General features: G+C 23.1%; 4 protein-coding genes and 1 long non-coding RNA gene across 7 annotated transcripts in view; 2 read left to right on the top strand and 3 right to left on the bottom strand.

The window, feature by feature from the left end:
• LOC122854407 (octopamine receptor Oamb-like) overlaps positions 1–10,675 on the bottom strand; it is a 31,737-nt gene extending 21,062 nt beyond the window's left edge. The window contains exon 1 of one of the 2 annotated variants that reach the window (XM_044155034.1): positions 9,947–10,675. The gene's annotated coding sequence lies outside the window, so the exon portion shown is untranslated. Of the gene's footprint in view, positions 1–3,205; positions 3,430–9,946 lie in introns of those variants that run through there. The other variant, XM_044155035.1, reaches the window with a different exon arrangement.
• A 654-nt stretch (positions 10,676–11,329) lies between these two features.
• On the bottom strand, positions 11,330–13,880 carry LOC122854414 (zinc finger C4H2 domain-containing protein). 2 transcript variants are annotated; one of them, XM_044155044.1, is made up of 5 exons: positions 13,361–13,880; positions 12,901–13,072; positions 12,650–12,831; positions 12,359–12,571; positions 11,330–12,035 (listed from the first exon to the last, which is right to left on the bottom strand). In XM_044155044.1, exons 1-5 carry the CDS (start codon positions 13,423–13,425, stop codon positions 11,906–11,908), a joined length of 762 nt encoding a protein of 253 aa, XP_044010979.1. In that variant the 5' UTR covers positions 13,426–13,880; the 3' UTR covers positions 11,330–11,905. The 2 variants fall into 2 exon arrangements, with proteins under 2 accessions (XP_044010979.1, XP_044010980.1); XM_044155045.1 differs by having other exon boundaries at positions 11,829–12,035; positions 12,368–12,571; positions 13,361–13,585.
• A 205-nt stretch (positions 13,881–14,085) lies between these two features.
• LOC122854415 (serine/arginine repetitive matrix protein 2) lies at positions 14,086–17,555 on the bottom strand. Its single transcript, XM_044155046.1, has 5 exons — positions 17,368–17,555; positions 16,075–16,196; positions 15,092–15,999; positions 14,802–14,956; positions 14,086–14,734 (listed from the first exon to the last, which is right to left on the bottom strand). The coding sequence occupies exons 3-5, from the start codon at positions 15,995–15,997 to the stop codon at positions 14,323–14,325; spliced, it is 1,473 nt and encodes a 490-aa protein (XP_044010981.1). The 5' UTR covers positions 15,998–15,999; positions 16,075–16,196; positions 17,368–17,555; the 3' UTR covers positions 14,086–14,322.
• Positions 17,556–19,258: 1,703 nt separating this feature from the next.
• Positions 19,259–20,281, top strand: LOC122854423. The gene is made up of 3 exons (XR_006373960.1): positions 19,259–19,491; positions 20,033–20,162; positions 20,236–20,281. It is a non-coding gene; the product is annotated as an uncharacterized LOC122854423 (long non-coding RNA).
• A 1,478-nt stretch (positions 20,282–21,759) lies between these two features.
• LOC122854417 (CCA tRNA nucleotidyltransferase 1, mitochondrial) lies at positions 21,760–23,561 on the top strand. Its single transcript, XM_044155048.1, has 3 exons — positions 21,760–21,971; positions 22,079–22,686; positions 22,761–23,561. The coding sequence occupies exons 1-3, from the start codon at positions 21,909–21,911 to the stop codon at positions 23,482–23,484; spliced, it is 1,395 nt and encodes a 464-aa protein (XP_044010983.1). The 5' UTR covers positions 21,760–21,908; the 3' UTR covers positions 23,485–23,561.
• Positions 23,562–23,930: the final 369 nt, after the last annotated feature.

Genomic DNA, 23,930 nt, shown 5'->3' on the forward strand with positions numbered 1-23,930 from the left:
ATTGTACAAATTCCAGGAAGACACCAAAGCACAATATCTACAAGATATATAGTTACTACATATATGTCTACATACATAAACATAGATAAATTTAAGCCCCATTTGTATACAAGTCTTTCTCAATTGTCTCAAACAAATAAAAATAATAAAATAAACATTTTTAAATAAAAAAAAAAAAAAATTCAACAAATAGTCAAGAATTAAACTAAAATACATATGTATATGTCAAATCAATAGTATATATAAATGCATTAATGTATGTGTATTGTAAGTTAGATAAGACTCAATATCACGATCTCCAATTTCCTTCTCTTGTCGACAATCTACACTGAGATTTATCACTGGCTAGTAGACTAGGCCAATCGACCAAAACCCATTATTTCCTTTTCTCTCTTTTATTCACAACATTAAATTACCTTATTCTCTTTCTCTTTTTTTCCTTTGACCCTTGTCTAATATATTTATATACATATATATAAATAGAATCAAGCCAAATGTATTTGTTTGACCGTATAAACAAAGTCCAAGTTACTTTGACACAATTTTATATATTTATCTAGCTAACAACTCAATAATCATTATCATTATTTTTTGTTTTATAAGTTGATAAATATATTTTAAATAGTAATAATATATTGTTTATTTAATGGAGAAATTTAATCATCATGATGATGATAATTTTGAAGATTATTATTTGTGTTTATGAGTGTTGATGAAGATGAGAAATATATTTCAAGTTTAATGCTTGATGTTATTATTATTAACTGTTGATATTAAGTTGATCTATTTGATGGATATATACTGGGTATATTTATAATTATATTTTGATGTATTTTTAATTTGTTTCTTTGGGGCTTATTTTCGGGGTTGATTTGGATATACTTGGATAAGTGATTACCAGCATTGATGGGGTATTTAAATTTGATGAGAGAGGAAAAGAGATAGAGGGTGTAAAAGACATTCAGCGAATATTCATGTTGACTATTAATTTGTAGAAATATTTGTGTATACAGATAATTTAATTGAAAAGTATTTTTATATTTTTTAAATTTATTTTTCATTGATTTGAAATTTGTCTGTGTGTTTAGGATCAAATTATGATTTAATATTTAATAAAATTTCATTAATAAATCATAGAAATATTTGTATAAATTAAATTAAATTTTTTTTTAATATTAAACAATAATTTTTTTACTAATTAATAATACATGATAATTTTATTCAATTATAAAAATTATTTAATTAACATAGCATTTTAATTTATTTAAATTTTTTTAATATAAACACAAAAAAGACTCAAAAAATTAATTAAAATTATTTCTCATAAATCATCATCATACCTTTAAAAAAAAAAAAATAAAGGTAAAAAAAAAAAAGAAGTAATATTCCCATTTTATTGATTTGACATTTTTTTATTTTGTCATATGCTGCAGCATATAGGTATCTGTATTTTAATTTATATTTTTTTTTTTATCGTTTAAAAACTCGATGAATATGCAATTGTGCCACGCGTACAATTGTTTTTTTTTTTTTTTTTTTTATCAGTACAACAATCAATGATATTCATCATGGTGACGATACATTGATTCAACTGAGCGCGAAAAATATTTTCACTTCATACCACCCCTTTTATTCCTCCCATCAGCTACTGTTCTACCAATATATATTTGATTGAAAAATCCCACGGGGAACAATACCATATACACCCCCAACTTTATATCTCTATGTCCCAATTTTTTTTCAAACTTTTTTTTTTTTTTTGTGTTTTAATCATTTTTTCTCTTTAACTATATTTCTATTTTTTTTTTTTCTTTCAAGTTATAATTTCTTTTTCCTTTATTATCTTCCATTTTTTTATATTCCCTGTATTTTCCTTGGAGATATTCTTTTTTTCTCTCTACTCGTATCTAGTAGTTTAGCTTTATCCTACGGTCTTTTGAGACTTTTAAAAGCAAAAAAAAAAAAAAGACGATTTTATATGAATGAGTAAGAAGAAATGAAGCGATGCGGTGATGCAATGTAAAAGAAAATAAATATGAGGGATATGATGGGAGGGAATTGAAGAAAAGATAAAAAGAGAGGTCGATTTTTTTTTTGTGAGTACATAACTCTGAGTAAATGGTGTGTTGCTTGAGGCTTCGAATAAGAAAAGAAGAAGCCGAAGGACAAGATTTTATTTTTTTTATCTTTTTGATTGTTCGTCTCACTTATTTTCTCTTTTACTCAACTTTTTTTTAAAAAAAACATATATATTTTGTATATATAGCCTTTTTATTATTTTTTTTTTTTTTTGCTGATATATTTTTATATGCATGGGTTATGTATAGTCAAGCACACAGGTAATATGCGCTTCGTGAATTTTCTCATCTTCGAGATCGTAAAGTTACAACGAGGCTGTATAAAATAAGGGTTGGTATAAGGATTCACATTGCTTTTATCCATACATGTACTTTGACATATGCAACAATTTTTTTCTATAATTCTATTCAACCGCAATATAACTTGAATATCGATTTTACAATAATAATATTTTAAATTTTAAATAAAAGTAAATTCATTTCAATTTATTCATATTATAGTTTTTTTGCATTTATTATTATTTTTACTTACAATTATTGTGTTAATATTTATATGAAATCATTGCTTATATTATTAACAAAATCATAAAATTGATTTAGCCATAACTATCATGGCTAAATCAATTTTTTTATGACAAAATTGATCTAAAAAATATTTTCAATTTATTTATTAACTTGTTCAACTGTTTAGTTTTATTTTTCAATAATTACTATTATATTTATTTTGTAGAAAATATTTCTATTCAAAGCATTTGATTATAATTTATCAAAAAAAAAAAATAGAAAAGGGATTTACCGTTAATTGAAAAATTTAGAATTAAAAAAAATAATTATCTTAATAGTTACCTACAATTTTTTAATCATCAGCTAAAAATTTTAAAAGCACTACGTAATGCTTTTTTTATTTTACTCCAAAAAATAATAATAATTACGAATGCTCTAATGTGTATGTATGTGTGTGTGTTTACATACATTTTAGAAATTTTTGCAACGAAAAAAAATCAATTAAAAAAAAGATTAATCAATCAAATAAACTTGATAATTATTTTTGATTATAGTAATTAATTATAAGATAATGAAATTAATATGTCAAGATTAATAATAATAATAGAAATAATAATACATACATGAAGAAAAATATTTCGCAGGTTACATCCATGTATCCACATTCAACACAAATGCACCAGCTTAAATTAAACAACTAATTCACTTTGATTTTAAAAAATTTATACGCAATTGTAATCTTCATTGTTTAAACTATCAAATGTTTATATTTTTATAATTTATTAACACTTATAAATTGTTCTAAAATTAACAAAAACATGACGATAAACTGGAGCGTCCTTTTTTCTCCTCCACATACAACACACACACTGAAAAAAAAAATGGCAATGACCGTTACTCAAAATTTTTTTGTTTTATTTTGCGCGCGAAAAAATTTAAAATACATAATTTATTTAAACTAGACGTTTGTCAATATTTTTATTTTTCGTATAAATAATTTAAATAATTTATTTAAAATATATTTTTCAATTAAATAAATTTAATTTAAAATTTTTTTTTAAAAAAAAAGAAAAATTTCTTTAATAATTGAATATATTTTTTTTTTAAATTTAGTTAAATTGAATCATCAAAATTTAATGATTAATTTAACTACAAATTGAATTTAAAAAATTCAATTTTCATTTATTCTTTGATTATTTAAATAATAAAATCATTTTTTTTTTTTTCACTTATTTTTTTGTAAATTGAATTTTTTAAAACTATGCAAATGTTGATATTGATTTTGATTTTAATCATCAGTATTAAACTTGAACTATATATTTGTTCAAGGACATGATTTTGAGAATGGGATGTGAGATTGTAATATATATAAAAGTGGTGGAAAATTAATAGCTTATAAAATGGCCTTCTAACGTCTCTGGTGCCTTGCAAACTTGCGTGTTAAGTACCCTCAATTTTCAAGACATCTATATATATATACATATAAATATCATTCTATATATACATACATCCTTTTCACTATTATAAGTTGATGACGTAGCAGATTTCAATGCTTGGCCCACTTGTCTCCAAAACGAATATCGCGAGCGCAACGCCTTCTATTCTGTTGATATATCTATATACTAAAATTCATCCCAACTCTTCTCATTTTCCTTTCCCTCTGTCTCTTTACCCATCCACCTGCCCCTTTAGAAAATTCATATACCTATTAGTCTACCATCCCCAACCCCCTTTTTTCATCGTTTTCAAAAACCTTTATCAGCCAACCTTTCATCCATACTAAATGTTGAGATAACTAGAGATTCCTTATTAAAGTAAGTCAACCTTTTCATGATCCACTTGCCCTTTTTCTCTCTCATTTACTCTCTTTCTTTCTCTCTCTCTCTTAAGTTATTAAACATTTTTTTTTTTAACCCCAAATCATAAGCATCAACAACTAACACTTTATATAAAATTATTTCTTCAAATATAAAATAATATATAATTATTAATTAATTTAAAATTAATAAAAATATATTTTTAATTATAATTAAAAATTAATATTTAATAAAAAAATATAATTAAGTGTAGAGTTTAGTTGAAATAATATAAAAAAAAAAGCTTTTGAATTGAGTACATAGAAAAATGAAGTGCTCAGTGTTTTTTTTTTTTTTTTTTATTTTTTAAATGTCAAGACTGCTGTTATTATTATTTTCATTGCAATTTTATACAATAAAATGGAAAATTTACAATGTCAAAAAAAATAAAAAATCATTGTTTAAATACAATGTCAAAAATAAAATACAGGTGTCACGTAGGTCAAGATTTTCTCAATATGATACGGATCTATAGCCCTCCAGACGATCCACTGTCACGCTTACTTGCATAATAATAATAATGTCAATTGAGTTTATTTATTTTTCATATTTTTAAATATATTGATAGCTATATTATCTTGTCAGGCAAATTATTTTATAACAAAGAAAAATAATAAAATTACTGCTTTTATTTTTTTAGTATAAATATATTTTTCTGTCATTGATATAACTATGTGCAAGTTGTTAAAAAAATATTCAATTTTTTTAAATGAATAAATAACAAATCTCTATAGCTTTTAGTATATATAACTAAAATAATTATGAATAAATAAATCATGAAAAATAAAAAATAGAGTAAAAAAAAAAAATGAATTTTTAGAGATAAAAAATAAAAAAGTTATAAAGAAAATAATTAAAAATAGAGTAAATAGACTTGAGGATTTAAAAAAAAAATGTTTATTTAGATAATGACCAAGCTTGGGTAATAATCACGAATTTTGTTTGTAAATACTTTCCTCTATAAATAAAAAAAAAAAATATATAAAAACAAATTTTCTTTTTTTTCTAAAACGATTGAAACAAGTAGAAAGATATATTCACAGTTGATCCTATGAAAGTAAAAAAATAGAAAAAAAGAGTTTAAAACAAGATAGAGATAGAAATAAATAAAGTAGAAAAACTGGTGGGGTTAAATAAAGTAGAAGGGTAAAAGTGCCAAAAGTAAAAAAAAAAAAGTTAAAAAAATATAAAAAAGTAATAGTGGCAAAAAACTACCCTCACTGAATATCAATGAGACTTGGCGTAAATTGCAATACGACTAGTAAGAAAAAAATCATTGTATAATGACAACCAGATGCAGTGGATAACATTTTTTATTTTTTTGCAATTTAATATTAGCATCCCTTGAATTTCTTGTACTTTTATATTTTCAAAAAAATCAATAAATAAATATTGATAATTTTATATTTAAATTGATAAATAAAATTTTTTTAATTAATTAATTTGTATTTCTAATTTTTTTCTAAACAAGAAAAAAAAATATTTATTTATTTGATTATTTTAAAATGTATTTACTTGTTTACTTGATTTTTTAAATTATTCATTCATAATTGATTAAATTGTATTTAAAATTTCATTGATAAAATTGTTTGAGTGAAATCAAATAACACTTTATAAATGAAAAATTAATTAATCAATGAATCATCAAAATAGATACAATAATTACTTCAAATACATGTTTGATTTCTATTATGTTTCAATCAATTTAAAATTAATTATAAGCATCAATAATTATCAAAGTTTATATGCGCACATTTGTTCAATGTTCATTAACATATATGATAAATTAGTTTTAATAAAAATCATAAAAACAATATCAAACTTGAATGACAACTAAGAAAAAAAAAAACAATGATAAATAGATGCTAAATAATAGTAAAGAAATTTTAATTAATTAAAATACTTGTTACTTGAAAGACAAAAAAAAAAAATAAACAAGAACAATGTTTCATCAAGAACAGTCACTATTCTACTTGACTTGTAAAATTTGTTTTTATAAATTTTATTTTGCCAAACAGTAATTAATTAACAATAATTTAAAAATAATTACTTAGACTTGTTTGTGTTGTTTCTTTAGATCCTTTACAGAACAAACAAATATCTATTATTGAATTTTATAAAATATTAATTAATTATTTTCAACACCTGTTGGTTAAATTAATACATACATTAAATAAATAACTAAAAAAAAAAAATTTATTTGTTTGAGTGTGCGTATATAAGCAATTGACTGAGTGAATTTAAAAAAAAAAAAATATCGATACCATCACAATCACTGTGGTACAAGCTCACTGAAAAAAAAAATAAATAAAAAGTACATTGAAAATGTACAACAAGTATTTGTGTGTGTGGTTAAAAATAGAATTGAAAATTGTTGAAGCGTATATTAAAGAATAGACAAAAAAAAAATAAATAAAAAAAAAAAAAAAAACGAAAGAGATTGTTGTATTTTTTGTTGTAAAGTTGAGGACATCGGGGTACATAAGGGAACATCAGAAGGGGGTTGAAGGATTCACGTGATGGGTGCGGCTCAGTTTGCAATACAAGATACAACTATGTAACCATTTACTTGATGGTATATATAAATGAATGTATACATGCCCTACAACATGAAACTAGATAGATAGGTAAATAGATAAGTATATACCTCTAAAGGCTAAATTTTTGCTTGTCTGTTTTAAATATATATATTTTTTTCTTGAAACATAGAAATTCGAAAATAAAATGATATTTCAGTTTTAAAGCTTTTTTTAAATGATACTTGAAAATATTCAAGTACTAGATTTATAAAATTGAATTTTTATTTATTTTTTTTTCTTTGATATATATTCTATTTAAAAAAAAAAAACACTCTAGTGTTTATAAAATTATTAATTATCAATTTTTAATAATTTCAAGTAATTATAAAAATAAAATTGTTAATTAATTTAAAAAATAAATAAAGGAAAATTATTAATCACATGTTTGAAAACGTGAAGAAGAATATTATTGTTTTGTTGGACATTGAATGGAATTATTTGAATGACAAATTACATTGTTGTTAAATTTAGTCTTAAATGAACTTACGTAAAAATTGATTATTTTTTTAGCCTTAAAAATAAATAAAAAAATAAAATCAAATTAATTTGATTATCAATTAATTATTATAATAATAAAATTTATGACTAAACTTGTATATTAAATTTACTTGAAATAATAATACAATATAAAATACACAATGTAAAATTTAATACATATGTATATTAAATTTCACAACCGACAAGTGTATAGTAATTACCCAACTTCTCTTGACTCTGGTTTCTCAAGTGTAACCAACTTTAGTTAGATTTTCACTGATGCCATTTAAAAAAAAAAAATATAATTTTTACTTTCTTTTTTTTAAAAAAGCATACTATCTCTCTGCAAATAATTTATAAAATTATTAATTAATAACTTTTAACGTAAATTTTTCATTGTTTTAAAAATTAAATAATACATACTTGTTTATTTATTAATTAATTTAATTTATAATTAACTAAATTATTTTTATTATTTTTAAAACTAAATTTATTATAATATCAAAAACACACGTCTTTTGTTTATTATTTAAACAATGAAAAATTTATTAAAATATATTATAAAATAAGCTATTTTATATTTTACTTGTTTTTTAAAAATTTTAATTTTAGTACAAGTCATTCATTCTACTGTATCACATTCAACAATATATGCAAATGATACAAAAGTTTTGACACAAAAACACGAACAAACAAACAATATATATTTTAGTTTTTTAAAATTTTTATTTCATTCTTTTATTATTACTGATATTTATTTTTTTTTCTTCTAAATATCCTTTTGATATTCACAATTTTATTATTATTTTTTTTTTTATATTATCTATTTTATATTCCATTTATAAAAGTGAATATTTGGCAACAAACTCACTGATCATGAAAACCAAATCGATGATATTTTTTTTTTTTTTTTTTTTATTATTACTTTTATTTTTCTATAAAAATTTATATTATTATTATCTACTTCAATATAGTATTTCTTTGTTTTTCATTTTATTCGCTTTGTATTATATTTCCCTTGTGAATTTACTTGCAATTTTATAAAAATCAAAAAATAATTGGATTTTAATTAATGGCATATAGATGATAAATAAAATGTAAATGTTCTTCTCCTTTTATTTTGTAAATAAATTAATAAATATTGATTTTTTTAATATTAATTAATATTTTTTTCTATTTTTATGTAATTCAATTTATAATAAATAAATAAATATCAGAATATTCTAATATATAATATCCGGTAATAAAATATATTTAATTTAAAATCTCATTTCCTGTATTGAAAAAATATTGAGAATTTTTTTCAATAACAGTTTATTGAACTATATGTTTTTTCCATTTAATAAAAAAGACTAAAAATAATGAAATATTATATAAAAAATATATATATAAAATTTAAATAAGAATAGAAAAATATAAAAAAATATATTCATGAATGAATAGAGAAAAAAAAAAAAGATATTTGTTAGTAAAAAAATAAAAAGATAAAATAGAGGTCAAAAGAAATAGAAATTTTTAAATATGCATTTAGAATTATTGAGTTTATTTAAATAATAATAATTAAAAAATTTTTAATTATCAATTTTTTAATGGTGTTCAATTGTTGTTAGCTGTGGTATATATTTAGATATTATATAAATTAAATTGACATGAAAATGAAGAGAAATCGATTATTGAAATTTCAAGATTTCTATAGACATGAATGGACCATCAAGTTAAAGCTTGGGCAAACAGCCAAAATCATTTAATATCCATATACCCAGGGGCATGTTAAAATAAACACCATCGCCATGACTGTCAGCCGATGATGATAATGATGCTATTAAACACAGTGGTTTAACATAATAACAAAATAACTAAATAAAAAATCAAAGAAAAATTTCATAAAATAAATTTAAATTTCTATTTGATATTATTATTAGATATTAATCATAAAAAACAAACAAAAATAATACTTTTTCTATTTATTATTTAAATATAAATTTATATTATGACAAATTATTTAAATTTTTATTGTTTATATGACATTTTTTGGCTGAAAATCAAAATTATCTTCAATTGAATTTTAGCAATCAATGTGTCTAAAGAATGTCATATATATTTTACTAAATTTTTTTTCTCTTTTTTTTTTTTTTTGTATTTAATTTATTTATTAAAAAAATTCTTTTGTTTTAAATTCATTGCATCAATAATTTTTCAATAAATTCAATAATACCATTTTTTTTTTTTTTTTTAATTTTACCGAGATGCAGATTTTATATATAAAATTTTTTTTTTTTCTTTTTACATTTTTCATTTGACTTATTGATTAAATTAAAAAAAAAAAAAAAAATTGAATATTGAATTTAGTGTGTAATTAATTTTTAAAAAATAAAAAAAATTTGTTACTTTGATAGAAAAAAAAAAAAAAGATTCAGGGGTTTGTAAATTTCAATATTTTTATTCAACTCACGTTTGATTTTATGGATGATGTCCTGGTTGTTTAACACCTCCAGACTTTAATTGATATTTTTTTTTCATTTTTAAACTTTCTGATTGAACATTGATGAATTTATATGCTAAAAAATCAACCAATATTTAATAAATAATTTTGATGAATATCTTTTTTTTTCTGTTCAATGAATAATGCCACTTTGATGATAAACTTGTTTCGACACTTTTTTACATCTTGTCTAACAATTGTTCATTACCACACACGTCTATTTAACAATCATAATAAACTCCTCTCACAACTCATTAGTCAGTTTAAATTAAACAAAAAAAAATCATCATAAAAACAAATAATAATCATTGATATCAACTTGCATAACAAATTTCCAAATAAAATATAAATAAATTGAAAAAATTTTATTTTCTCATCAGTAGATTTAAATACTAGCAATAAAAAAAAAAATAAAATTAGAGTGGCTTCTTCTGTTCACCAAGTTTTGCAACTAACAATATAATCCAAGGCGGGAAATGTGATGATTTTTTGTGTATTTTGTGCAAAAATTGCGCTTGCGTATTTTAAAAATCACCCAATCCAGTTCATCCCCCTTACTTCTTTTTATATTTCAATTTAAATTGTATTTCTTAAAATATCATGGACAAAGATAGACAATAAATTGAATTAAAAAAAAATAATGATAAATAATAAATAAACATTTTTTTTTTTTTTTTAAATAACGATCTGATCGGGACAAACGCCAACGACAAACTGGCACTCTCTTAGTGCTTTGCCGTTTAGTCGAAACGTTTTAGTTTATTTTTTTCTTTTATTATTTGTATACCTAGTTTTTTTTTATATATTTAATTTTTTTTTTTTTCGTTCAACGTAGGTGTATTATTATCGGTTAAATGAACAACATGTATATCTATATTATAAATATATCGTAATAAACTTTTCGACGAATCAAGACGACAATCTTTCATCACGACACGGTATTTCGTTTTTTTTTTTTATTTATTTATATATTTATTTTTAAATCGAATGAATAAAAATTAGGATAATCATCACTTATTTGATAAGAACGTCCTTGACCTTATTTTTAAAAAAATTTTAAAATTGTTTAATTATTTTTTTCATGTTATTAATTTTACCTGCAACAAAAATTGGATAATTATTTTTAAACATAAATATAACACGTGATATTGTAACTCTTAATTTTATTTTTCACTTCAAGTTTTTTTTTTTTTTTTGTTACAAGATTTAAACTTACCCCAATTTCTTGTTACGTATGTTACGGTTGCATCGCGTGATACCTTTTTTAAAAATTAACAAACCATTCAATGTATTAACAAAACTTTTTGACAACTTGAAAAAAACAAAAAGAATTTATTAAAAAGTCAAGTTTATAATTTATTTTTTTTTATTATACCTAGTTTATATTTAAATTAAAAAAAATTTATTCTCATTTTTCGATGGTTTTTATAACTACAAAGTTATTTTTTTTATTTTTTTTTTTTATTATAAAGTTTACATATAATTTGATTATTATCGCTAATTACTTAGTACCTTGAGAGATTGAGTAGAGATCTAGAGATTAAGTATATATTAATAATGTTTTTGTTTTATTTTTTAGAAAATTTTTATAAAATTAAAAAAGAAAACAAAACTATAATTATGGAAGGTTAATTTCGATTGCTGATTTTCTTGGCGATTTTTTTTTTTTTTTTGCTATTTCAAGATCGCCCATTTTTCAAGTTTAATTTAATCGTATTAATATAATTTTTATTGGACGTAATACTTGACGTAACTATTTAATTAAAATAAAAGAAAAAAAATTTATCTAATTTAAATAAAATGTTTTTTTTATCATATTTTTTAAATACGATTGAAATTATATTTTTATGGCAATTTTAATTATATTTTTAAATATATTAGTTAATTAATAAAAAAAATTATTTGTAAATGAAAAATATATGATTTAAATTAGTCCTTTTTCTTTGGTTTTTTTGGATTACGTGAACGTGATTTTGCTTTACACAGTGGACATATTGGTGCATTTCTGTGAATCTGTTGATGACAAGATAAGCATGATTTCATTGGTGGTGGTTGTTGCCTAAAAAAAAAATATTAAAATCGAAAAAAATTAGATAATAGTAATCGATTGTTGTATCTGCTGTATCTGAGGTTATTATTATATGAAAAAAAAAAAACAAAACAAAACGACTAAACAATTAGTAAAACCAACAATTAATCCAACAAGTTAAAAATTCTATTTAAGCTGCAACAAAGAGCTATGATATTTTTTTTGTTATTGATCTATCAATAACACCGACAATTAAATATAATTTCAAAGATTTAAACTATAATAAAACCTCATTAAGCAGATGTGATATATAAAAATAGATAAATATAATGAATAAAAAATTTTTGTTATACCAGTGGTACCTGAATGTTGGAGCTGGTGGTCCAGTAGCTGGTGGAAGTGGTCTTTGTTCTGGTTTACTTGGTCCTTGTATTGGTTGTGGTGCTAAAAATGGTGTTGAATTACCAGAATGACCAGGATGTCCATGCATACCAAGTGGTTGCATTAAATCTTCACCACGTACTTCAACTCGCCATTCAGCTTTTTGCATTGGACGATCAAAATAACTAAAAAAAAAATGATATACATTAATTGATAAATACAAACAATTGAATGTTTGTTTTTTAAAATTTATTATAACATACTCTGGTGCTATTAAATCAGTCTCAGTTTCATAAAGTTCAGGTAATCTTTCAAGACCCAAATATTCTCTACGCATACGATCAATATCATGCTTCAATGGTTGATATTCATTATTATGAATTAATTTTGCATGATCACGAGCACGATTTCTTGCTTCTTCAGCTTGTTTTATAACTGATTCCATCTGTAAAATTATTAATTTTTAACAATTAATAAATTTCTATGAAATTTTAATTTGTTTATTTATTCATACCGCATTAATATCAGCATGAATTTGACGTAATTCTTCAACATGTGCCATTTTTTCTTGCATTAATAATTCCATTTCTTGTTTATATTCCATTAAACATTTATCTTCTTGTTCAGTTTGTTCAACTTCTTGAACAATTCTTGATTTCATTTTTTCAAGTTGAACTGTTTTTGATCTGTAAATTAAAATATAAAAAATATATATAACAAAAGAAAAGGGGAAAAAAATAAATCAATAGAATATAAAATGTTATTTTTAGTGAGATAAAAATATAAGTAATTTAAATTTATGGAAAAAAAAAAAAGGGAAATATCTAGCAGATGGTGACAAATGACAACTACTATTTTCAGAATATAATCCAACAAAATAAAATAAAAAAAAAAGAGTCAATTTATTAATTTTTTCTTTGTGTTTTTCATCAAGTAAAATTGGATAAAATTATTTTAATTTTACTGGAGTATACCTTATATCCTTGACTGCTTCAAGCTTTGCAAAAATTACTGTTGTATCTGCCGCCGACATGGTCATGATATTTCGGATTAGAAAAAAAAATATATTACTTGTCAAATTGACGTTTCGAAACACTCGAAATTTTTCCAACAAAAATAGATTAATACTTGTTATTAAAACAGATTTAAATTAAATAATTTTTCATATTTATTTTCATTCAACAATAATTAATCACTGATGCTCATTTTTACTTGTAAAAAAAAAAACACAAATAAATTATTTGTTGACAATTAAAACACTAATATTTATAAATAACAATATCAACTATAAAATACTCCAATAATATTTATAAAATCAATACTACAAAATATAATATTTAAATATTTTTCTAAAGAAAAAGTTTCTAAAAAAAAAAAAAAGAGTTTAATTTTCTTTTTTATTATAAATGTTTTATGTATTATAAAGAAATTCTTTGTCCAGCATCTGAGCAATGGACCAAACACCCGACGCACAAATATGTCAAGAAACACCCCTTCTTTTTTTTTTTTTTCTTTATAGTAATCCCTAAAGGTGCGTTTACATCAAAGCCTTTGTCGGCGACAAACATTTCTAATGACAGAAATAAACAATATACTTTTTACTATAATTAATCCAATAAATAACAATAATTAACAATAAATAAACCAACTTAAACCTTTATATTTTTGTCATTAAGTATATATTTATTTTGTTTTTATTAATTAATTAATTAATATACAATACCGTTTACAATAAACTTTATAATTTTGTTCATTTAACAACTAAGCATGATTAGTTATGGAAAGAAATATATTTAAAGATAAATAATGATAATAATCAATTGATTATTAATAATTAAAATGATGATTTAATCAATGTAATTGTTATTATAAACTTGATGAAATAATATGAAAAAAAAAATAAGGAAAAAATAGAATAAAAACAATAATGAAATGATTAATGATTAGGATTGTTACGTCTACCACGACGTTTTCTACCACCACCTCCACCAAGACGTCCACCAGATGTTGCCCATTGTTCATAATAACGTTCAGCTTCAAGCCATTCTTGATATTTATACCACCATTCTTCCCATTTAACATAATCATCAAGTGTTAAATCACGTAAATAACCACGTGCTTTATAATAATCATATCTAACACGTACATCATCCCAACAATCAAGACCACGTGGTCCTTGTGCTGCTAATGATTCTGGATAATGTCCTGGTGGTGGTGAATCATATCCTAATCTAGCAATTCTTTCTTCACCTTCAATAACAACTTTCATTGCATTTTCACCATCTTTTGTTATTCTCATATTTTCCATATCACGTCTATCAACACTCCATTGTGCCATTTTACCAAATCTATTTATGAAAATTTTTAATTATTAATTATTCATTATTTAAATAAATATAGTATTAATAAATATACCTTTCTGATAGAGTCATTTTTGGTGGACCAACTTGTGATGCATTTGATGAACTATCACTATCTTCACTAACTGATGATTCAACAACTGGATGTGATACAGCTGCTACTTTACCATGTCCACTACTTGTTTTTTCAATTTTAACTGGTCTTCTCATCTAGCAAAATATAAAATATATCAAAAAAAAATAAAAAAAAAATTAAATTTACTTATTCCTATTAAATTAACACAATTAATCTGAAATAATATCATATTGTTGCTTTAAATATAATAAATAATTCAAGTACGATACCAATGGTATTGGATCAGGCACTCTTGGATCCTCAGGTACCCTTGAATGTTGTCTTTCTGATCTTTCTTTACGTCTTAATTTAGCTTCTTTTTCTTTAATTGCTCTGTATTCTTTATGTTGTTGTCTTGATAAATGTTGCTGTTGTTGTTGTTGTTGATGATGATGTTGATGATGCTGTTGTTGTTGTGATGATGATGATGATGCTGCTTCACGTAAAGGTGGTGAACGTGGTCTTGGCATTGGTGGTAATGGTGGTGATCTTGGTCTTGTACGATGTTGTGCTGTTTGACGTGATGATGAATTTGTTGTTGATACAATTGTTTCTTTTGTATGACGTTGTCTAACTGGTGTTAAAATTGATCTTGAACGTGATCTTGAATTTCCAGTTGTACGACGATATCTATTATTATCACGTGGTGAACATACTGAACATGATTTATCAGAACATGTACTACCACTACTTGGACTACGTGCTGGACGTGTTTTAATATTTGTACGTTCACGTATTTGTTCACCTCTTGGACTACGTGTTTTTGGTGAATGTGGTGATCTTGGTCTTGGACTACGTGGACTTCTTGGATTATGATTACGTCCAGTATCATTACTACTACTTTGTCCTTGTCCTTGTCCACCACCACTTCCACCAACATATAATTCTTTATAACCAGAATGACGCCAACGATTTGGATCACGTTCTTCAGCTTCAAGTAATTTTTTATTCCAATAACTTGATTGTGATTCACGTGCTTTTCTCATAACATTATCCAACTCTTTACGTTTACTTGTCGAATTATCACGTTCACCATATCCACGTGATTGTACACCTGTATCCATACGCATTTTACTTGAACTGCTACTGGTACTTGTTGTATTTCCACGTCTTCTACCATCGTCGTATCGTGACATCGCTTTAATTAAATAAACAAATTAATTAATATTTTTTTCTATAGAAAAAAATTAATCAACAATATATTTTTACATACCGATTATCTTTCTTGAATAATAATTAATCCTCCAAAACAATCGCGATGTTATAACAACAGCGTTTTGTGTTTTTCTTTTATTTTTTATTTATTTATTTTTTTTTTAAATCCAATATCCACTCCTGTGATTATAGTGCAAGACGTTAATTTTCATTATCACGATTTATTTAACAGCATATTATTCAATAAATAAAATAAATAAAAATAAAAATAAAAATTCTAAAAAATAGAAAACAAACTTTTTTTTTTTTTTAAATAGTCATAGCCAATAAACAATCACAATTATTTTACCACATTTTTCATCATGATATACGTGTAATTTAATTATATTTTTTTTTTTTAAATAAATATCCGATTGTTCTGTCTGTCAATGATCAATCCAATTTATAGTAAATAAAGGTGAGGGTTTTGAACACGACCGGTTGTTCATTGACGACGAGCACCATCACCGAGAGCAAGTGCATCACGATAACCACGTACCCTCAAACCAACAACAACAACAACAACAACAACATAAATTAATTAAACTAATTTTATAATAATGATCAATTTGATGTTTTATAAAATTTATTTAAAATAATGAATATGATACGACGATGATGACCTGGCCAGGGTCAATGAATTTACATTTAAATTATTATTTAAAAAATATAAACATTCTCAAGGTCAACACGAACCTGATCAAAGAGAACGAGCCTGGTCATGTCCGATGACCACCGAGACGAACCGATCACGACCGAAATGATACGTGGTGATTCATCCGACGCCACACACACATCATCATCATCAGCATCCATTTTACATTTTTCATTTTGATTTTATTTTTTTATAATTAATTTATATTATTTATTTATTATTAATAACACGTGACAGACAGAACATTGTTGTTTAACTGTAATATTTTTTTTTTTCTTTTTGTCATTATCACCAGCCATTTTAAATTTTCTATTATAATCAATAATCAGTATTTATAAATATGTCTATTGTGATAATTGTTATTTAAATTAATATAAATAAATATAAACAACAACTTTGCATGCAAATAATGTCATATCGAATTTATTTTACGATTGAAAAACCTTTTTTGAATTTTACTTTTAATATTTAACTTTTTGTTTTTTAAATAAATATTGTAAAAGAAAATTACTTTAAGAAGAAATTAAATATATTTTATGCATAATTATATTTTTATTAAGGACAACACGATTCGATTGACTGGATTTGAGATATTTATTTATTTATCTTTATATTTTTTTTTTTGTATTTTCTCAAATCAAACTCGAGAACACTCACGTTTTATTTTTCGTTTGTTATTAATTTAAAGAGTAATTAATTTCACTCCGGTTTGACGATGTATATACTGATGGCACTTTGTTTTATTTAATGCAATTATTACAATTAATTTTGTAATTATTGTATATTGACTCTGGAAACACGGATGACGTTGTCGGACTTGAGCTTTTTTTTTTTTTATTAATTTGTTAGAAATAAATGCAGGCTCTTTCTCTTTTTAATAATTGGTGAATGTTACTATATGATCAGCTGTCTTGAAAAATAATAAAACAACATATCCCTAGATGTGTAGAAATAGAAACTTTTATTTATAATTATTTGAAATATTTCGATTAGCGTTTAATTTTTTTATCAATTAATAATTTTATTTTTATATTTAGAATTTTACATGAATAAATCTTCGAAAAAAAATTTATTTACAGCTATTTGAATTTGAAGTTTAATTAAAAAGCTTTTACGAATTTTAATAAAAATTATAATTATAATAATATTTTTTTCGATAACAATTAACAAATTATATTAAAAGCAAATTAGCTAATGAATATTGAACACGATAAATTAAATAACGCAATTATTTATTCTTTCGTTTGTATTGTTATTATTATAAATAATTAAAGAATAATGGCTTAAATTATTAGCCACGTATACAATAACAAATATTTATTATTATTATTATTTTTATTAATATTCGTATGTTAATTTTGTATATACAAATTTATATATTATCCAATATTTAACGCATATTTTATTGAATGATCGGGTTTAAATATTCCTGAAACTTCTTGTTCTTTTTTCCACGAGCAAGTATTAAAACATATTGAACATAATTTGCAATCAGCGTCTTGAGTACACTTATTTAAATGTGTGCCCATATGGTCTTCTCTTCCTGTGTAGCACCACATATGTGCGATACCCATGCATCCTGCCCAACAAATCCCTTTTTTTGTATCGCATCCTTTTCTATCACTACAGTCATCAAAAAATCCTCTCTTGATACGATTCGTTTCAGTATGATTTTCATAATTTACTGGTAATGAATTGACAAAAAATATCAAATTTAACTCCAAAAGTATCATCACCAGCATCGACAAGTTTTTCATCTTGAAAAATTTTTTTATTTTTTTATTTCTTCAATACAATTAAATAATAAATAATTATAATTTAAATGCGGCTTACCTTGTTTAATGTTATTTGTTGATTTAGAATTTCACATTTAAATAAATGTTTGAAGGAAATTGTATTTATAGCTGTTTTAACAAGGAGTTCAATTAAATTTAATTAAAAAGCTTTTACGTATTTAAAAAAATTATAATTATCTATGTGTAATTATAATTATATTTTTGTCGATAACAATTAATAAATTATATTAAAAGCAAATTAGCTAATGAATATTGCACACGATAAAATTAAATTCCTTAATTATTCATTCTTTCGTTTGTATTATCATTTTTATTATTAGTTTAAACAATTGAAAAAGAATGGCTTAAATTATTAGACATATATACAATAACAAATAATAATAATAATTAATAATTATACTTAATTGTATACCTATAATTATTATTTTTACTCATTTAAAAAAAATAATAATAATTGTTATTGATTATTCATTTGTTTATTTATATTATAATATTTTTTTTTTTATATATATAATTATTACATGATAATTTGAGATGTAATTAACTGAATGTAATTATAATAACTAAATTCAGTATAAATAAATTATAATTTATTCATAATTATTAATTAATTATATTATTTTTAATTTATTTTTAATTTATTTTAAATTGAATTAAATTACAAATTTCTACTTATCGACAAATAATAGTCGGTAATTTTTCAGCTAGATGGCGCGATAAATTTTTTCTGAAATCCAAAATGGCCGCGCCTTTGTTAGAGAGAGAACTTGTGTCGTTCAGTGTCGTGACTTTTTACACTTATTTTTGCAATAATAATTGTTAAACAATTATAAATTGTTAATAAATCGGTTAATTAATCTATTCTGAACAAAATGTGATATAAATTATTGTAAAGTTTTGTAAATTTTGACCAATAATAATGGACATGTCAATGGCGTTGAAGCTGACAAAGGCAGCTATTAATTTGTTAAATAATGGACAAATGGTATGTAAATATTATGTTTTTTCATTGTTATTAATTATTTAGAGCATAAACAAACATAATTACGTAATTTTTATCAATAATTTTGACAAATTAAAATTATCAATTTGAGGTTAGGTTGTCATTTTTTACAAAGACAAAGATATTATTAATTTATTTATAAATAATTATAAATTTTTATTATTTATAGCATTGTTGTAGCATCCTTAGTGTATAACAATCGTTTTTTTATTAATAATAATCAAAAAAATGTGAAGTATTTCAATATTAATTTTCCATTGTCTGAGGTCTTTGTCAGTTTTTATTGTCAGTGTTTAGTATCAATTTATTGACTTTACAACTTAATTTTTTATTGTTGTTTTGTTTAATTATTGCTTATTTATCGATTTTTTATAAATTTACTATTTATTTATTTGTTTAATTATCTTTTATTTATTTATTTAATAATGTCACTTTCATTTACTCTTTTTTTGTTGATAATAATTACTCCAATTTGACAAACATTTATAACATAATGTTTATTTTATATTTTTATTGTTTACAGATATATAACAACAAGTGTGGCTAAAATATTTGATGTGCTTATGCAATTAATTCAAGAACTTAATTAAAAATGGGACTGAATAAATGACTAAATTGGTTTGTCATTGGTGCCAAGATCATTTTAGAGTCTAGTGAGTTGATTTATTTCTTTTTTTATAATTGAAAGTATTTATCCAATAATAATTTGATAATTTATTGTTACAGTTGCATCAAATTATGTAATATCAGATTGACATAATAAAAAAAGGAGAATATATGAAGCAAAAAAGAGACTAATTGCTATATTTACAACAATCAAGACTGCTTGAATGCTAAAATACAACATGAACAATACCAAGCAAATGATTGTAGTGTTAACGGTGTAATTAGTTACATCGTTGATCTAAGTTTGTGTTACGAAGTGCTTTAAAAATTAATCAAATTGTTTATAAACTATTTGACAATTTAACAATCATCAAATACTGGTACACTACAAAATAAAAAGCATGAAGACCAAGTACATGATATGCTTATGCTTCAACAATGATGAGTCCTTGATAATGAAAAATTATTACTCAATTATTTACATTGGCATGTGCAATTTAATTCAACAAGTGTCAAGTTTAAATGAAATCCAACACATCATGAGTTATTTGATGTGATTTTATCATCAAATTTCTATTACTCAATATTTCTATTACTAAAAAAAATCACAGTGTGTTGATGTTATTGATTTAATGCTGTGCCTAATGTACTATTACTGTGGGTAAACATATACATGTGTAGTTTGGTAAGCAGCTGTTGTTGTTCACAACAAAACAACGTGTTGCTCTAGAGTTTCAAGAATCTCCTGCCTCTACCAAAAAGTATGCATGGCATATCATCTAGTCGAGTCGTAGTCGAGTCGAGCTTGATAAATCATTTTCAAGTATCAATAAACTATTTAAAAATATATTTATACAAATTAAATAGTTTATTATCAATAAGACAATCAAAATGAAGTGTTAAAAACAATTCAATTTCATTCAGTTAACATGAAAAAAGATAAACAAAACTGAACTAATTTATAAACTGTTAATTTTATGATAGATTTCTTCTGTTATAAGTGTTATAAAAGTGGTGATATTGATGGTATATAAAGGTGATGTTAAAAAGTGTTTTTGTGAAAAAGTTATAGTGAAAAGTGTAGTGATTGTTTTGTGAAAGTGTAGTGCAAGTTTTAGCTTGGCTATGATCATTGAACCTGTTCATCAGATTGAATCATCACATTCTCTAGTCTTCATGGATTGCAGTATCCTTTGATGATCAGCATGGGAAGATGAACATCCACTAGAAAGGTAGGATTTTATTCAACTTAATTAATAATTTCATATGTTTCATTGTTTATTTAATGATCTAATTGATATTTATATTATTTAAAACTCCTTGATATATGTATCTAAAAAACCCCTCAATTAGTTAATTTTTTATTAAATGCGTCATCAAAATTTGCTGCTTAAAGCGCAAATGTTTAATTTTTTTTGTACCGCTTAATAACTTGTTGTGTAAAAATTTAGTGCGTGTTAAAAAATAGTTTTTTATTTATTTTTTCTCCGGTAAGTATAAATATTTAATATTATTATATATTTTTATGATGGTTTATTCAAATTTAAATTGAGATCGATAACGTAGAAATTTAACAGGATTATGTGTAAAAGAAAAATGGCCGAAAGAAGGAGAGTGAGAGAAAGAGATCAGAGAAACCACGTTGCTGACAGCTGCATTGTAATTGCATAATTGCATATAATAAATAATTTATCAATGTTCCAGCATGATGTACTACTAAGTCGTAATTTATTAAATTTTAATACAAGTGCTGTTAACAAGACAAAAAATTTAATAAATAATTAAAAATAGTCATGCTAATAATACCCCTAATTGTAAAAACAATTAAATCATTTTCTCGTCAACTTCAAACTCAGGTAAATTTATTATTTTATAATTATTAAGCATGATTCTTTTTTGAGGTTATAATATATAATTTTAAAAAAAATTTTTCAATTGTTTAATAATTTATGTTTTATTATAGACAGGCATAAAAAACGTTAAAGATAATTTAAAGTGGCAAAGAATAAAAAATATGCAAGAAAAAATGCCAAAATCAAGAGATAATCCAGTGATAACAAAATTAAATAGTCCAGAATTTCGTTCAATATTTACTCCAGAATTAGAAATATTAACAAAGTTATTTAAAAAAAATAATTATGAGTTACGTGTTGCTGGTGGTGCTGTACGTGATATATTAATGGAAAAAATACCTCATGATCTTGATTTTGCAACAAGTGCAACACCAGATGAAATGAAAATAATGTTTAATAATGAAGAAATAAGAATGTTAAATACAAAAGGTGAAAAACATGGTACAATAACTGCTAGAATAAATGATAAAGAAAATTTTGAAGTAACAACATTAAGAATTGATGTTGTAACTGATGGTAGACATGCTGATATTGAATTTACAACTGATTGGAAACTTGATGCAAATAGAAGAGATTTAACAATAAATTCAATGTTTTTAGATTTTGATGGTAATGTTTATGATTATTTTTATGGTTTTGATGATTTAAAAAATAAACGTGTTGCATTTGTTGGTGATGCTGCAACTCGTATTTGTGAAGATTATCTAAGAATATTAAGGTAAATTATTGTTGATTAAAAGCATTTAATTTCGTTAATATTTTTTGAATAATTATTGATTTTTTTGTGTCTAGATACTTTCGGTTTTATGGAAGAATATCTGATGTTGTTGATAATCATGAGGATGATACAATAAAAGCTATTAAAGATAATGTTAATGGTCTTGAGCGTGTATCTGGTGAACGTATATGGAGTGAATGGAGTAAAATACTTGATGGTAAATTTGGAGATGAATTGACAATTAAAATGTTGGAATGTGGTGTTGGTAAATACATTGGACTACCAGATAATCCAAATATTGAAAATTTTAAATTACAATGTAATAATGCAAAATTAAAAGGTATTAAATTACATCCAGTTACAATGGTATCATCATTACTTAATAATGAAGATGATGTATTGCAATTACATAATAGACTTCATTGGTCATCTTATAATCGTGAACTTGCAATATTTATGATTGTTCATAGAGAACAAAAAATAACAACTGATCCATTAAAACCATATCAGTATATTGTATTAACAACTAGTGGAAAAGTACAAAATATACGTGAATATATTGTTGAAATATTTAAATACAAAGGAATGCCAGAACTTGCTGAAGAATTTAAAAATTGGCAACAACCTAAAATTCCAATTAATGGTAATGATCTTAAAACACAATTAACACATCCAAAAATTATGGGTAAAGTTATTAGTGGATTAAAAAAAATATGGATTGATAGTGATTTTAAAATGACAAAAGATGATTTATTAAAACATATTCCTACTGTTATTGAAAATTTAAAAAAAAAATGAAATTTTATATATTATTTTTTTGTTCAAATTGTAACGATACATTTGTAATTTAATATATATTTTTTTCATTTATTTAATTTTTTTTTTATTGGAGTTTTTTTGATTGTTAATCATCACACAAATTCCAATTCCTATCAGGTCCAAGTTAATCTTAATTTTAATGAAGATGATCAATATTGTCAAACGTTTTATTCTGAGAAAGTTTAATTTTTTAATTTTAATAAAGAGGTATTTATTATTGTAGAATATTATCAAGTCAATTTAATAGTTATGTAGACTTTACTGATGATTGAATTGAATAGAAAAAAAGTAAAATTAAAGCTGTTGAGTTAGTTGAATTTTTGATTTCCACCTCGTTGATCGTACTGCAATAAAATTGGTCAGCACACCAAAGTCGTTAATCCCCCACAGCAATGCTGAGTAATCTAGCGTAAAAAATAAAATAA

The sequence above is a fragment of the Aphidius gifuensis genome, linkage group LG4, assembly GCF_014905175.1.
Source record: "Aphidius gifuensis isolate YNYX2018 linkage group LG4, ASM1490517v1, whole genome shotgun sequence".
NCBI lineage: Eukaryota > Metazoa > Arthropoda > Insecta > Hymenoptera > Braconidae > Aphidius > Aphidius gifuensis.